Here is a 17,353-nt window from a genome sequence, read left to right on the forward strand (position 1 = left end):
CAATCATAACTGAGTCAGTAACCATACAGCAGTTATGAAATTGTATAACATTTATTTTTAAAATAAACAACCTATGTTTTCTATGTAAGATCGTCTTTTTTACACAAAGTGTATGAAATACAGTGAGTATATGTTATAGCATTGTAAAATGTCTTAAGCACTGACTTAGAAGATTGATCGGAAACCTAGCATGTACAATTAATTCAGGAAACAAATATGATTGTTGATTATTTTATTTTTTATGTGCTTTGTTTTGCTGATTCAGTCTTTATTAAACGAAAAAGATCACTATATGTGCTACTGTGGCAAAGCGCCCCGCCCCTGTGTGCATTTGTGTGTTATGTGTTGTGCGTGCGTGTGTAAATGTTGGTGTGTAGTCATTGGTACACGGGATATAAACGGGTCTGTGTTTCACGTGTATTTAAAAATGTAGATTTGTATTTAGGCACGAGGAGAGCACAAATCACTTCACGTGCTGGTTAAATGTAATATGTGAGCACGGGGTTGCACAGAATTAATTCACGTGCTGGGATTCAAGTGAATAATTAATTAGTAATTGAATCCCAGCACAATAGTATATATAGATGCACGTTTCATCCACTCAGGGTTGGGTGTTCGGTGAGTGGAGAATGGAAGAGAGAGAAGGAGTAAAGTAAATATAAAAGAACGTAAATATTGTTATCTGCTCACCGTGTTTGTTTGTCTGTCTAGTCCGTTTTGTTCGTCTGTTTATTTTGGCCTCAAGTGCCGTGTGCTGTGTTTTGTTGTTTCAAACCTTTTATTTTCTGTGCTGTTTTATTAAATGCTGAGCGAAACCATTCGCTCAGCTCCACCAAACTCCAACTCTCTGTCTGTTTACTTCCTGCTTCTGGTCTGACGCCACCCACTCCGGCCGTCTTTGTGACAGCTACATGTACTGGTCAGATCTTTTGCTGCATAATCAGTTGCTGTAAAACTGTGGTCATTAATATTACTGAAGTTTACAAACAAAATGGAGACAAAAAGTACACACACAGACACCCACACACACATACAAATATGCATAAACACATACTGTGATTGTCTATCTATGTTTAAATAGGCACGGTACTTAAGGTGACTAAATACAAAGGTTCTGTATTTTCAGAAGGACTATCTAAATTCCCTTTTTAAGAAGTTCAAGTCAAATGGAAATGTATGTTCAAAGTTATGTACATTACAAATCACTTCTTCCTCCTCCTGTTCTGTTGATGTTACACTTTCCATGTGTTCCCAAAACACAGCCATATTTTCTTTGTATATTAGGCAAGAGCAACAGTCGGGGGAGGGAGGGTAGCTTTGCGCCAAATGTAATGCTGTAAAGTACTTTTTACCTGGGAAAAAGGTGGGGGAAGCGAAGCGAAGTGCTGGTGTTTCCAAGCCTTTAGGGTGCTAAAAGGCATGGTGCAAACATAGATACACAGTATAAAAATGTAGGCATTAATGAATGGGTTAACTGTGCGTTTGTTTTCACTTTGAAACTTTTTACTCCGTCTCCTACGCACATCAGCTGTATAGTTGGCTCATCGATCTGAGTGGCTCTCGTGGCGACGCGTTCTGGCAAAATTGAGATACCACATTATTACATTGAAAGTCTTAAATAGAGAGTGTATACAAGCACCAGCAAAAAGGGAAGCTACTCCTGATTTCATATAGTAGCTCATGCTAATCTCCTAAAGAAGTGGTATGTCAGTTTTTGCTAATCTGTTATCTGTAAAAACAAAAGAAAAAAAAACCCAGTAGAAACTGCATTTACTGTAGAAAATGCATTAATGTTTACAGAAAATGCAACAGAAACGAACTTCTGAAAACTGTAAAATCAACAGTGTTCGAAATCGCAGTTCTCGCAAGCGCATTTCTTAAATGTATTATTTATTAATGCACATGCGTATTCTCGGACTCGGTAGTTAATGAGAAACGGCAACATGGGAAGAAGGTATGTACACCCAGAATCTTAAGACTAAAAATAAATGTAAGGACTGGTTGGTTCCAATATTTTTAGAAACTTAAAATGTGTGTTTTTTTTTGTATAAAATGCAAAAGAAAACGGAATACATACAAAAAATAGAAAACAAAATACAGCTTATGGCTTACCTTTTTTGTATTCAAATTTACTACCAATTAATACCGCTTCTTGTCTTATGTCTTTAATTTAGAAATTGCTTCAAATTTTTTTGTTTCGTCTCAATTGGTATTATGGTATCTCTATAATGTGACATTGTTTGTTTTTGTGCCTCAAATATGATTTCTCTGTTTCATTGGTGTCTTGTTCTGTCTTTCATCACTTTTTTCTGTGCGTAATAAATTACTGCAAAACCAAACAGAGTTTGCTTACTTTGAAATTTCATGTGTACTAGACAAGTTTGTGGTTTTAAAATTCTAATATAACTATATTATTTTGTAATTACTTTTCATAGGCAAATGTAAGTAACTTTTACTTGCTCTTTAAATGTCGACGCCTAAAATCATAAAAAAATGAACAACGTTACACCTCTTTTGAATTTTGGGTCCCTATTAAGGCACATATTTAGGTTGCAAAACCCTGAAACTCATTTTGGGTGGGGGGTGTTGCACCCAGCATCCACGCTGGGCGAGGACCCACATACCCCCCTTTCCTTCTGCTTAGCCTCCTACTTTAAATGAAAATGAACAGACTGACAATCTACCGCTTCCCTTCCATCTGCTTTCATCTACTGCTTTCATCTATTGCTTTCATCTATCGCTTTCATCTGTTCTTGACTGCATTTGCTAGAAGTGCAGATATCAGGAGAATTACTGTAACTCAATTTTTTTGCATGCTACGAGAGTGGCAGTACAGACTGAAGGGGCACAGATAATGTATGCATCAGTGTAAAACAGTACTGGAACCCTTCATAACAGTATATTTCCACAGTAATTCTGCAGTTTACCCATACTTTTCCCCTGGTAATACAATGCATTTACTATAGCTTACATGGTTTGACATTGTCTTTTTTTTTTATATGCATAACCATACCCCTCTGTGCTTTACAATGCATAACCATCCTTTACCATGCTTTCATTGTGCATTTATTACACTTTGCTGTGCTTTTACCACTGGAAACTTTAATAAGGGAGAGCGCTGCACCAGAATAGTGAGACTGGCCATGGAGAGATGGCTGCAATTAAACACAAGATCAGCATACTGTAGCCTACAGTGGTTTACTGTGCTCTACTCTACACAGTTTATTATATAAAATGTTACGTAAAGGTCTGGGTAAGGGATGTTAGATTCCAATTCATCTCCTACAATTAAACATGTTTAAAACGTTTAAACTTTTACATATCGGGACCTTTTGTGTGTGGTTACTTTATGATGTGCTACAACATTAATATGGACAAGACTACTTGTGTACAATATGTATGTGTATATGGAAAAGACTTGATAAGTATCGAATAAATAACCCCACACTGCACACATCCTACTGTATAAACACTACAGATGACGTTTATAGATTTCAAATGCATTTCTTGGACAGTGGTTAGACGTTCAGGAACAACACTTTGTAATACTGTGTTCAGTGATACTATGTAATGTGATATTTTGCAATGTGATACTTTGTAACAAATGTAAGTCGCCCTGGATAAGGGTGTCTGCTAATAAATAAATACAAATAATAATAATAATAATAATAATAATAATAATAATAATAAAGCCATTTCCTCAAAGTGTTAGATCTTTTATCACCCAGAAAGCAAAGAAAGTCACATGACCCCAATATGGGACCCATCATAGGTCAAAGTTAAAGGTGCAGTTAAGATTTTTTTCAAAGGAGATTCCATAACACTGGAAATACAAAGTTGCAACTGAAATGGTTCATGAGCTATTAGCAGTAGAAGCAGCAAGTTCATACAAGCTCTCTTCAAGGGGATGCGTACATAACTAATGAATAAATAACCATCACTGCCCTGTTTCTTTGCTCAGTGTTTAATTGTGTTTCCATGTCATTAGCTCTTGTCTGCTAACTAAACCCACAACCTGCGATGGTGTTTCCTGCTCTCGAGGTAACTCTAGAAGGGCTAATTAAAGACCGAGTTTCAATGCATTGCAGTACAACCATGAGAAGAGCCAACAGATATCTCTGCCTGAACACTTTCACTGCCCTCCTCACCTCAGCAAGGAGGCAAGGCCTCTGTATAGGGAAACAGAGAGCACACACTGCTCAAAGAAATGGACCCCCTGTACAGTATCATAACCGTATTAAATGTAACTGTAAATGTAGATATGCATACAAATAAAAAAGCCTGTATTTTTGGGCCCCAGTTGCACCACCTATCACTGTTCATTTGGATTGCAGACCATTTTCTAGTGCAGTCGGTGCCACTTTATCGGGACTCCTAGTGAGAAGTAAAAATAACCCACAAAAGGGACTGTCCCAATTAAACGAGAGGCACACATTTGTTTCTAAATGAAAAGCACATAACATAAGAAACTCTAGAAAAAGAAAAGGCCATTCGGCCCATCTATGCTCGCTCACTTAAAAGAAAAATAATGAAATCACATTACATGATTAAATGTTAAATACATAATTTAAAATATGACTCAATTGTTTTTTCTATTCCTAAACAAAATTAAATCGCTGTTTTTTTAATTCTACATGAAATGAAAAAATTAAAATCACATCTTATCACAAAGCGAGACACCTGCGATGTTGACACGCCAACTTTCTTTGCAACAGCAGCCTGAAAAACTACAGGAGACTCCAGTTCCATCAAGAGTTCAACCTGGTTTACGCAATTTACATAAGTCACAGCCTAATAATGTGTGTTACGCTACCTGTCTTGCTCTGAAAAGCGATCTGTTTATCAGTGCCTGCACTGCACTGAGTTATACTATAAGTAAGGCTAAATGCAGTATGGCATGCACTGAAAATACACATCTGCGAGTATATGTAAATTATTTGGCTGTGTATGCACGCAGAATTTATGTGTAGCTATGTAGGTCAGTGAATGAGATTTATAGGTGAGCGGGCAAACATGTAAATGAGTGGAGAGCAAGTTTATGTGCGAAATCGAGTGAAAAAATGGCAACGAAAGTGGCAAATATTCCTGCTAAGAAGAGAAGTGAAAAATATCCAAAGCGGACATTTCATGAAAGTGGCTGCATGATCTTTTGTACAGCATGTGTTCCTGTGGATTACAAACGAAAAGCAAGCTATGACAAACATATTGTAAGTGCTCTAAACAGAAACTACAAGCCATTGAATCTGCAGTAGGAAAGACAGCTATATAAAAAACGGTGAGTGAGCTGTTTTCTGTAAAGACAGAAAAACAATTGCATCAGAGAACGAAGTTTGCCGACTTACAGAGACTTTCTTTACAACATGATGTTTCACAATCGTGGAGAATTTGAACTAAGTTTTGTTTTTGTAACATTTAAACTTATTAGTAGTCAAAAGCAATAGTCTTTATATTATTGGTTTTGATGTACTATAAAAAAAAGCTTGTGTATGTTGATGTAGCTAAAACTACATTATTTGGTTATCTTTCTGTGCATTCTTGTTTTGTTTCCGCACCTTACCTGTGAAATGTACAAAAAATTACTGTGTTAAAATCGTAGCATTATGTATAAGCAACCATTTAGAAGTTCGGTAGATCCACCCTGTTACTGATGCTGTGGGTTTTACAGTACTGAGAGCTCAATACTGAATACGGTCCCTCTATTATCTTACTGAAGAGTTCTTCAGACTGTTCAATACTTTGAAGCACAGGCCAAGGACATTTTGCTGAAAGGAATAAAACAATATGGCGAGAAACAATTCAGGGCCAGGTTGCTTGTTGTTAAGAGAACACTGTGCTGGAGATGATGATGCATTTCAGCTGCGCCTCACCTTTGCGCATACTCTCTACGATGAAGGTGAAGCCGGTGGTCCGAGGGTGCAGCACATACTCGTACTTCTGCAGCCCGTTCTTCTCTGCAAATACATCGCTGCGCGCCCGAGTGTTAGCTGAGAGAGACAGAGACAAAAGAAGAACAAAATAAAGTTCACGAACAAGAGGTGGACATTCAGCCCTCAAAATCCTTCTATGGGGCTGTTTTTCCTCTAATGGCACAGGACATTTAGCTCCAATACATGATAAAACAGATTCCATAGCATACCAAAAGATATTGCCCAATCATCTGAAACCCTCCGCTACAAAACATGGTTTACAGCGCAACTGGATGTTCCAACACAACAACGATCCAAAGCACACATCAAAATCTACTTCAGAATGGTTAAAGAAGAATGAAATCAAGGTTCTGGAATGGCCAAGTCAAAGTCCCGATCTAAATCTGATTGAGAATCTTTGGTATGAGTTGAAGAAGGCTGTGCAACAAGAGAAGTCCTCGGAATTTGAAAGAACTGGAACAATTTTGCGTTGAATGGTCAAAAATCACTAAAGAATCAAGCTATTTATTTATTATTGCTAAAGGTGCCTCAACTAGCTATTAATTTCATTTTCCTTGTGAGGGTATGAATACTTTTGAATTAGCATTTTTGGAGTTTTGCTAAAAAAAATTGTTGAAATAAATAATTGTAGTCATCTATTTCTTGTAACTTTTTTCCCCCTCATGCACAAAAGCAAAAGTTTTGCTATAATTCTTTGCTTTCAAGACATTTCTAGAAATTATAATTTTCCATTGATGTATGTAAACGTTTGACTACAACTATATATATATATATATATATATATATATATATATATATATATATATAATGAGATATGGCAACTGCTTAGTAAATCTTACCCTTTGTCTCTTGAAACTGAGCAAACTTTCACCATAGCGTATAGGATTTCCACGTGACTTCTAAAAGCTTTATGCGTAGGGCTGCTGTATCTGTCGTACCTTGCTTACACTTGCAGTGCAGTTGCAGCCAGAGCAGTGCTCGTGCAATGACACAAAACCCGATAGAGCTACAGCACCAGAGCATATAGGCTTACAGGGGGCCACAAAAACATGTATTTGTAGGTGCTGCTGTGGTTGATTGAAACAGGACATAACTTTCATCCATAACTTCAAAACTCTCAATCAGAATTCTTAGTTAAAACTATAAGAAACTAAGTACAGTAGACAAACATTTCGGCTAGTGCCTTCATCAGTGTAAATAAAAGCTGACCATCTGTATCGAAATGACACTGAAGAAGGCACAAGCCAAAACGCTTGTCTGTTCGATTTACTGCCATATTCGTAAACAGCACTTGAGTGCTAGAGCTCAGTCAAAGATGCATTTTCAATGCGAGTCACCATCACAGTTGCACACCTTAGTGAACATCAATGCTGAAGTGTTCCTTCTAAATAGGACCATTAGTTTCTTATATTTTATCCTTATTTAAAACTCCCACATGTTTTTTTGCATCAACTGCTGACCACCTAAAATAGCCACCCTTTACCCAGGTGATTATGAAATAATATATTAGAACGCTGCACCTCCGATAAAAGTGTGGCAGCAGTGTGGAGTAGTGGTTAGGGCTCTGGACTCTTGACCAGAGGGTCGTGGGTTCAATCCCAGGTGGGGGACACTGCTGCTGTACCCTTGAGCAAGGTACTTTACCTAGATTGCTCCAGTAAAAACCCAGCTCCCCCTGCTGTACCTGTCAGGTCAGCACTGCCCACAGCTCCCCCTGCTGTACCTGTCAGGTCAGCACTGCCCATAGCTCCCCCTGCTGTACCTGTCAGGTCAGCACTGCCCACAGCTCCCCCTGCTGTACCTGTTAGGTCAGTACTACCCACAGCTCCCCCTGCTGTACCTGTCAGGTCAGTATTACCCACAGCTCCCCCTGCTGTACGTGTCAGGTCAGCACTGCCCACAGCTCCCCCTGCTGTACGTGTCAGGTCAGCACTGCCCACAGCTCCCCCTGCTGTACCTGTCAGGTCGGTGCCCTCGGGGAAGATGAGCAGCTGCAGGGGTTCTCGGATGGCACAGAAGTACTCCAACATGGCCCCTACGTGGCGCTGGTCGTCCTCCCATTTCCTGTGAATGAAGATGAAGGAAGCGACCTGCATGGCCCAGCCTGCAAAATACAAAATACCACAACATATGACACACCTGCAACACAACACTGTAGAATACAATAAAATACAATGCATAACAGGACAAAACAAAATACAATCTACAATAAGAAAAGTATTTATTGCTGGCAGAGCAAAACCGTGGATTAATTTCAGATAAACACAGCAAGAGAAATCTCCTATCGAGATAAAAAGAGATTGCACAGCACAGGAACACACACAGGGTGCCACAGCCAGACAACCGAGTCTCAACATTGCAGCTGACAAAAACAAATTAACTGGAAAGGACATCGCAGCTAGAGGTCTACATAGTTTAGAGCTGAATTGTTAGCCAAGTGTTACATGGTTAGAGATTGGTCAAAATGTTTAACCCTTTCAAAAATATGCCAGCCAATCTAGGTAATAGCCTGAGTGTTTACATAGTACAGGGTAAGCCAGTTTATTTCATATTCAATATTTCTTCACTGTGTTTTCCATGCTGTTCACATGCAGTTTTATATACTGTGGCAGGGCGAGGAGCCCTGCACATGAAAAGGCGGCAGGGCAAAGACCTTCCATAAATGTATTGTTTATTTTTAGAATGGGGTACCCCTCCGCCCCTGTGCAATTTATTATTTTGTATTTGTTTTGTTGTATTACTATTATTATTAATTTATTTATTTATAAATATAACGGCATAGCCATGTTGTTTTGTTATTGTTTTATTAAATGTGACGGTGATGAGCCGTAGGTTTTGTTTGGCAGCGTGGATGGGAAGCCCCATCCACAATTTAAAAACTTTGTGTAGAAGGTGGCCATCTCCCGAATTAAGTGATTAATTTGTTGCTAAATCGGGAGATGGTCACCTGCATATAAGCCTGCAGTTCTCCCTGCTCTGGGTGGGTGTTCTAGGAAGGAGGAAAAGAAAACAAAACTAAAAGAAATCTGTGTCAGTGAAGGCTTATGTATTTTTGGGTTCGAGATTTTGTTTTGTTTAACTTTTATTTTTTTCGCTCTGTGAGCAAGAGTGTGTTTTTTGTTAAACCGTTTATTTTATTTTTGTGTCTGAAAACAAAAACGGTGCACGCCATGGCTTTTGCACGGCAGTATTTTTGTTTGTTTTCTTCCAGCATTCTGGCCGGACGTCACCACTCGGTACCCTGTCACAGACACAAATACACGCTGCAATAATTTCTAGCAAGTGATGGAGGCAGAACTAGAGATAAGGTTTTGGGTCTGGGAGTAAATTACCCTCTAATTTGGTAAAATGTACTTTCAGGGGGTAAATGCAACATTACCTGGAACCTACGAGTAATCTCGATAAATACTGCACAATTTTTAATGGGAATTGGGTAGGCATTAAAAAAAGCCTTCCATTTTAACTGCAATGTTACTTTGAACTGCTGTACATCCCAGGGTTTTCAATTATGTGGCACTTACAAGGTAGTAGGGGCGCTGATCTCACCATGGCGCATAGGGCCGATGGGGGAGTGTGGGAGGGGTGTTTTTTGAAAAAAGTGATTAAAATGGTGCATTCTGGGGCAATTTAAGTTTAAGCATGTGCTAGACTAGTAGTGATCTGCTTGTAGTGTCTGACAAAGTACTCCATCAGTGCAATGAAGGAGTTTTATTTCAGCACTGCTCACAGCAAGGCATCAAGGCCCCTGGAAATGCGTGTGTATATATATATATATATATATATATATATATATATATATATATATATATATATATATATTATATATATATATAGGCATCCTACGATTTGTCTGGGGAAAGATAACGTAGGTTTACTGGAGTTCACAAAAAAATCAGCTTGGAACGGTAGCCTTTTCACTTTATTTTTTGTTTAATTATTGAGCTTTTTGCTGCATTACAGCCCTTCGTTAAAATTATTTTCTTTATCTTAAGTTTTCAGGGCATTTTGTTTTTATTTTTCACTGTTCTTTTTCTAAATTTCTTGAATGTAACTGTTCCTTTTAAGCAATTTTTTACACAACAGTTCTCACACACATTTGGTCATATACATAAACCCCCAATATCTGACAAGCACCTGGGTACATATTTTTACGACAGCACAACAAAAGGAATATGCATTTATTATTTTTGGTGGATATGTATTGTATAGATATTTTGTACTATATATACACCTTACAGTATGATAATACAAAAAAGATGGACAATGATAATACCCGAAAATAATCTTCATCTTTTTTTTTTATTTATTAAGTTGCCAGTGCAAATATAGTATTAGGCGGTGCACTTTATCGAGGTATCACGCTGACTGTAAATTAATTACATTACTTATATTTTCACATTACATTCTTAAACTCAGTGAACATGTTAAAACTTAAATATCAAGCCATACAGATAAATAAAATAAGGAAATGCATTAATAAGTTACAAAACAGTGTGTTTAATATTATAGGCAACTTTTTTTATAGCCTGTGTAGCTTTGAATTGTTCTTATTCTTACTGTGATTGGCTGCAAAGACAACAGGGCTAGTCAGAGACTGGAGCATGTTTGTTGGGTTATTTTTTCTTGTGTACAGTTCCCTAATAACGGAAGACATTCTATTGTGGGAGATGTAGTTGTTAGTAGAAGCTTTATGGGACGGGAGGCAAGCAAGCTGTGCAGCAAAATTGCTATGCCTATTTTTACACATTAAATTAAAATGTAGTACATATTTAATGTGTAAAAAACGGCAGGTAAGCAGTTTATCTGGACCACTAAATGGATGGCTTCTTAGGTTGGCTTTTCTGATTGATTAGATAAATTAGTGTGACATTCTCTACGTGTTAAAGTTGAAATGCTTTTAACGAGCTTAAAGCTTAAACATTTAGGAAATGAATCAGAAACTAACAAGCCTTATCACAGCAGACTGAGAATGTAAGACGGTAAAAGAACTGTTAGAGCCAGGAGCAGGTATGGGGGCAAAGATTTCCATCACTGCATACCCTGTGCTACCGTGCTGCCTGACTTGTGTATTTGAGGTTGTATCTTTGAAATGCATACTTATTTGAGGTTTTATTTTTTCCTCGAATTGACGGTGGAAAATTTGGGCTGCGTCGAAAGAATACAGTATATGAATTCCTTGTTGTCCTATTACGACACACACCGACATAGTTTTAGTTTTCAGTACTGTTTCAGAAGCAGAAGCAGATTTTAATGGGCTACTTGTATGACGTACGATGCATAACAAGATCAAATGATCATTTAATTAGTTATGGCAGAGTATGTAGTCATACCAACTATAAAACATTTAAGAACCAAACAGTGAACTACAATGTGCTGTGTTGTGCTTTTGGTCTTTGGTTTCACAACACAAACAATACGATTCTTTATACACCCCTGTGCCGCTCTGCTTCAGCACAGGCCCTGCTGTTCGCCCTCTGCAGATATGACTTGGTTTTTCCATTGACATCCCATCCTGCAGGGAAGGATCGTCTTTCCAGGAGCCCAACCAGTACCAGGGGGCCGCTACAGTGACAGGCAGAAGCCTTGCAGCGGGTTCATTATCCGGAGAGACCCTGCTCCCTTGCTGGGGTGAGGGCAGCACAGAGGATATTTATACATGTTCCAACGCAGCCCTGTTTCCGATGCTGCAGCTGTGAACTTGTTCATGACATGTACAAGTGTGCTAGATCCTCAAGTTACTCCACATAGACAATACTGTGTTTTTCCACCTCATCAGGCATGTCTCTTCAGCCTTCAGCTTTCAGCCTTAATATCACATACATGTTGTGTAAAAACACAATACATGCAAATTATATATCAGATAGAGGTAACAAGTACATATCTGAACAAGCCTCGTCCGTTAGGTCAGTCTTGAAAGGAAGAATGGGTCGGAAGTCTGTGAGTGCAGTGCTTTTGTGCCCTTGGGGGCGGGCCATGACTGTGACACAGGCTCTGCAAGTAGCTTTGTTATATCTTATTCAGGTTTCGGGGTCTTTAGGAGGTAAATACCCATATGGTAATGGTTACATTTCGTACTTGAAAGGGAACAGTGAAAAGCTTAATCACAACAGTGAAAAGGTTCATTACTACCTGTGACGGAACTTTATTGAGATAATTATAGAATGCAGCTTGTAAAGACACTGTCTGAAAGCGAGTGGTCTGTATCGTTAATAAGGTCATAGGTTGAAAGAGTTTGACACTGAAATGAAACCAAAGAAGTCTCATGACCCCAATGTGGTCTTAGGTCACTGGTACCATTAGATTTTGCCTGATGTTTAAAAAAGCCATTTTGCTGCCTTTAATTAGCTTCAGTACTGTTTTCACTGCCCCCATGATCACTGAGGAGTTAATGGTGTCATATAAAATGGGCTCGACTTTCATGAATGTGCAAAGGAGGTGGAACTGACGTTGAATGTCAGTGGAGCCCGTGTCCATTATAAAATTTAAAAGGGCAAGTGATAACAGAAGGTTAAAAATAAACAAAAAGAAAGATATGCAGCCCCACATTTGTATTTAACAGTTGGAATAGTACAGAATAATTTCTCTCTTAATGAACAACACACAGCTTAATTAATTTTGCAATACATCGTTAGCTAAACATTATGGTATTGTTACATAAGGAATACAAACATTATCCATTTCTATAAATGAACAATTGAAATCTTTAGGGGGGAAAAAAAATAAAAAAAAATCTTCCAGCCATTTTAAAATATTTTAATACAATTACCACCATATCGATAACCTCCATTGTTGTGATGCAAGACGACCAAACATCTATTTATTATGAGTCTTGTGAGAACAGTTGACGCATTAGGATAACGGTAACATCTTAATTTGGGGAGCTGGCGATCAGGGTTCAAAGCTTTTTTTTAAAATTATTATTACTATTATTAAATGTATGTATGTATGTATGTATGTATGTATGTATGTATGTATGTATGTTTTTTATATGAGTTGTTCAATTGCACTTTTCTTTCTCGTTTCTGTGTCCCTGAGTAATTGTAATGCAAATGCAACACAATGCAATTTTCGTGACAGAACAAGTTTGCGCTTCAAAAAAGACAGTTCGAAGAGGCTCTTTCAAAATGCAATTGGCTATATTAAGCGAATGGCATTGTAGTGTTCACATGTCCGCTCTGGAGTCCAGCTCCATATGTTGTATGGAAGTATAGCACTCCCGCTCTACCCACAGGTATCATTCTACATACTGATACCGAACCAGCAACATGTCTGCATTTGTACTTATACTGTACTCCCAGGAAACTTGTATACAGTTCAACCTAGCATGGTGTCCATGTCGTTCTCTGCAAGTACACAGCAAGACACCACACCCATCTAAATGAAATTATTATTTATTATGAATTGTATTATTATACCCCAGCTACAGAAACTGTCCACACATACACCCTCTTCCACCCCCACCCCCCTACCCCCCCACTGAAAAGTGTGGATTTATGACAGGATCTGACAGGGGTTCTTCGATACAGGTAGAACGTAGAACCAGTTAAAAAGTTGAACCCATTTGCCCCATAATATCATTCCACCATTCTCGTTATAAGACAGAACACAAATAGCAGGATCTCGTAACTATGACTCCCAACTACAGCTACAGCTTTCTGTATTTAGCTTTCTTATTCTGGTTGATGTTTCCAAAGGTTTTGTTTAATTGAACTCAGACAGTTCCACAGCATAGGGGAACTGTTAGCAGTTTAGCATGTGGTTTTTCCTGCATGCCAGAAAGGAAGATACCCAGAGACTGGATCACTGAGACAGGCAGCAGCGCTGCCATGCAAAGACATTTCACTGAATCAGTTGCAAGCCGAGTCACAGCCCCAGTGTTAGACTAATCAGAGCACATTCCTAAGGTGAGGATTCAGGCTACCGAGATCTGGTTATGTCACAAAGACCTGTGCTAACGGCCTGCTCATGAGGTGTTGCAATTGGTGCTGAGCAAAGCCATCTTCGAGAGGTGAAGGTAAGAGGTTTGTGGCGGAGTGTCCCGCCCCTATATTTATAAGTGCACTGTTTTATTATTATTTGTATTATTGTTTGCGGCACGGATAAAAGCGCTGCGTATTTGTTATTGTTTTTTATATTTTAAAAACTTCGTGAGGATGCGTGACTGATCAGCTACTGATTATTTAACTAGCTGACAGTCACGCATCCTTACTAAACTCATGCAGACTGTGGCCGAGGGGTAATAAGATAATTATCAGCTAGTTAACCCCTTGGCCAGAATATAAGAACCTGCAGCTGTCCATGCTCGGGGGAAGAGTGTACAGCAGAGGAGTACGGGGAGCGGAGAAAGCGAGGAGAGAGAAACTACATTTAAAAACAACTGCTAAATATCGTGCTGGTGCTAAAACCATTTGTTTGTTTATTTGTTTGGCCAACGTGCCCTTTGGTTTTGTTGTTTGTTTAAATCTTTTGTTTTGTTTTATTATTTAATAAATACGCTGAGCACAGTAGCGTTCAGCTTCACCCGCCCATCCATTGTTTTGTTTCTGGTAGTTCCTGGTCCGTGACGTCACCACACACGCCACTCAACAGCTGCTCGACCACAGGTTGTACAAGTTGACCGGATTTGATGAAATATTGAATTGTGCTAACTATTCATTTCATAATTTGGTCCTGCGGAGTGATTTTTAAAAAAAAAAATTATTGGATTTGGAACGTACCTTGCATTCATTTAAATCCAATGACAGAATGACCAGGCGAATTGCACATTTCTAAATTATTGTTGAGCAGATGCAGGATTTGATCAAAGGAAAATAATCACCTGAGTTCAGCTGTAGCATACAACAGGTTGCTTTTCCATTCATTACACTTGCTACATAAACAGAATACTCATAGAATCCAGTGGTTATTTCACTCACAAGGATAGGCGTAAACAACTCACACAGCCACTTTTCTTCCTTTGTTTTTCTTTTGCAAGAAATGTATCAATTTTTGACTAGAGAAAAAAACACTGAGGATAGTCTGGATTTAGTCTATCAAAACACAGAAAACAATTCAACCAGCCACTGTTGCTGTTACAAAAATGCAGCAGATGGATATTTTTTTAACTTTAGTCAGACTTTAAAATTTGAGCTGCTAAACAAAAATGAAACATCTATGGACAGTGGTTTAGAGATAATATAAAATACGTAAAAAAAAATCAATTCAAGATCATTATTTTCGTTTACTTTCATTTTTATTTTTGCATTTCTGAATCTTCCTGCGTACCCCGTGACCCTTAGAAGTACCCCGAGAGGTACCCCTGGTTGTAAACCCCTGCTCTATATGTATTCCACAAGGGATAGCTGAATGCAGTGAATGCAGTGGGGGTGTACTGACCGAATCCAGGGACTGCCTTGAGCGTGGCCTTGAGGCAGATCTTCTCCAGCCGCAGGTAGCTGTAGCGCAGGAGGCAGTTCCACAGGAACATCCAGTCGAGGCGTGTGCGGTGATTCATGATGATCACACTGCGCTCGCCAGGGATGAAGCCATCGCCCGTGATCACCACCTTCGCACCAAACACCATCTCCAAGAGAGCCTGCCGTGAGAGGAGAGAGAGGGAGAGAGTCAGGGAGGGGCAATACACTGTAGAAATCATAGAGAGAGAGCGAGTCAGGGAGGGAATACACTGCAAACATCATACAGAGAGAGGGAGAGAGTCAGGGAGGGGCAATACACTGCACACATTCACACCATTTCCAAGAGAGCCTGGGAAAATACAGCAAAGAGGAAGTTGTTTTGGGGGGGGGTACACTGCACAAATCACACCATACACCATCCCCAACATAGCAAGGACAGAGATGAAAGGGGATTAGTAAAAAGAGGTAGTAGAAATCTGCTGCCTCCTCATTCGAAGTACGGAGTAGAGGCCTTTCAATGGGGAGGGGGGTAAACGGCACACACCAAACACCATTTTCTAGAGGGTCTGCCACAGAGGGGAGGGGAGACGAGAGAAAGAGGGAGGGAACAATGCACGCACCTACACCATAGACCATCTCCAGAAGAGTACATGAGTGTAAATGGGATCTAGTGTCAGTGAGTATGAATTTCTGCGAATGTGTGTTAGTGTGTGACTGTATCTGCCTGAGTCTGTTTGTGTTTGTATGTCTGTGTATTTGAGAGATAGTGACTTTGCCTTTGTGTGTCTGCCTGTGTCTTTGTGTCTGCCTGCCTGTTCCTAGTCTTTGTGAGAGTGGATCAGCAGGGAGGGACCCTCACCACAGGGAGAGTGAGCCAGATGGCCACGATGCGGTCGGTCAGCCAGCGGTACCAGGCAGGAGAGATCAGCATGAGAGGCAGGAAGGGGGCAAGCATGAATACACTGCCGAAGAAACTACCCAGGAACAGGGTGGTCAGGAAGTAGATCCCCCTCAGCGATGCCATGGCAACCTGCGGGAGAAGGAGAAAGAGCGAGTGTGAGAGGGAGAAAAAAAGTGTGAGGGTGTGAGGGGGGCCTTAGAAGGCCATGCACCCCAGTTTAGATCTAGTGGCCCCCCACCCAATAAGATCTCCGATTGAGATAAAAATCTAATGACAAATTATTCATAAAAAGTAAAGTTAAAACACAAAAATCAAACTATAACATACGTTATTTCTGGAAAATGTCCAAGGTGGAGTACCAGTAATAACCCCCATTAGCAACCCCCTTTGTAGGGTCCCCTTTTCTCGCAGTATGTGACATTTTAATCTGCACATTTCAAGAGCAGAGTCATATTGCAGCATGAATTATTTGACTTTGGTGACCTTTTCCATAAGGTCCCCTCCCCGTAGCGCACACTTTGCCACCCGGCCTGGCTGATTTTCAACCTCACTTTAAGTATGCACTATTAAGTCTAGAGAAGTCTATTCAGTAGCCATACAATATAATTCAATTCTAATTGACTCCTCATGCCAAGGCTTCGAATATATATGATCCCTAATGAGCCTGTAGTTCCAGCTATGAAAAAACACCCACAAACAGAAAGATTGGATTGTGCTGGGTTTTCTTCCCGGCTGGAGTTAGTCCATGTTCTCTGCTAGGGTGGGGCTTTACTATGCAGCTGCAGCTCTGTACCTGGAATTCATTGTCCCGTGAAAAAGGACCTCTCCATTAGAAGCACACTAATAACGAGGAACAGCACTCAAATATTCTAATCCTTAATCAATCAGGCTCGCAGCAGACCAGTCAATATCCTGAGATAAAAGCCCTCCAAGCAACCCAACAAAAAAATAAAAACAAAACTCTGAGTACTTTAAAAATGTTCATACACATACGTTATAAATCTACAATTACACTGTTGCTCCAACCTGCTAGTTATTCCATTAAAATTCAGTTGGGAAAAAGTGTTTTAGGAATACACAGTAGAAATTCATGCAAAAAGAACAGAGCAAAATTAATATAAACTGTAGTT

General features: G+C 39.4%; 1 protein-coding gene across 3 annotated transcripts in view; it reads right to left on the minus strand.

Annotated features, from left to right (window-relative positions):
* Window positions 1-17,353, minus strand: part of LOC117411330 (lysocardiolipin acyltransferase 1-like) — a 56,935-nt gene that overhangs the window by 10,845 nt on the left and 28,737 nt on the right. For all 3 annotated transcript variants that reach the window (XM_034018678.3, XM_059025592.1, XM_059025591.1), the window contains exons 2-5: window positions 16,182-16,352; window positions 15,303-15,501; window positions 7,885-8,031; window positions 5,868-5,984 (exon numbers count right to left, since the gene is read on the minus strand). In XM_034018678.3, the coding sequence (XP_033874569.1) occupies window positions 5,868-5,984; window positions 7,885-8,031; window positions 15,303-15,501; window positions 16,182-16,346 (628 nt within the window). In that variant the 5' untranslated portion in view covers window positions 16,347-16,352. The remainder of the gene's footprint in view (window positions 1-5,867; window positions 5,985-7,884; window positions 8,032-15,302; window positions 15,502-16,181; window positions 16,353-17,353) is intronic.

This window comes from Acipenser ruthenus, chromosome 6 (assembly GCF_902713425.1).
Source record: "Acipenser ruthenus chromosome 6, fAciRut3.2 maternal haplotype, whole genome shotgun sequence".
Classification (NCBI taxonomy): Eukaryota; Metazoa; Chordata; class Actinopteri; order Acipenseriformes; family Acipenseridae; genus Acipenser; species Acipenser ruthenus.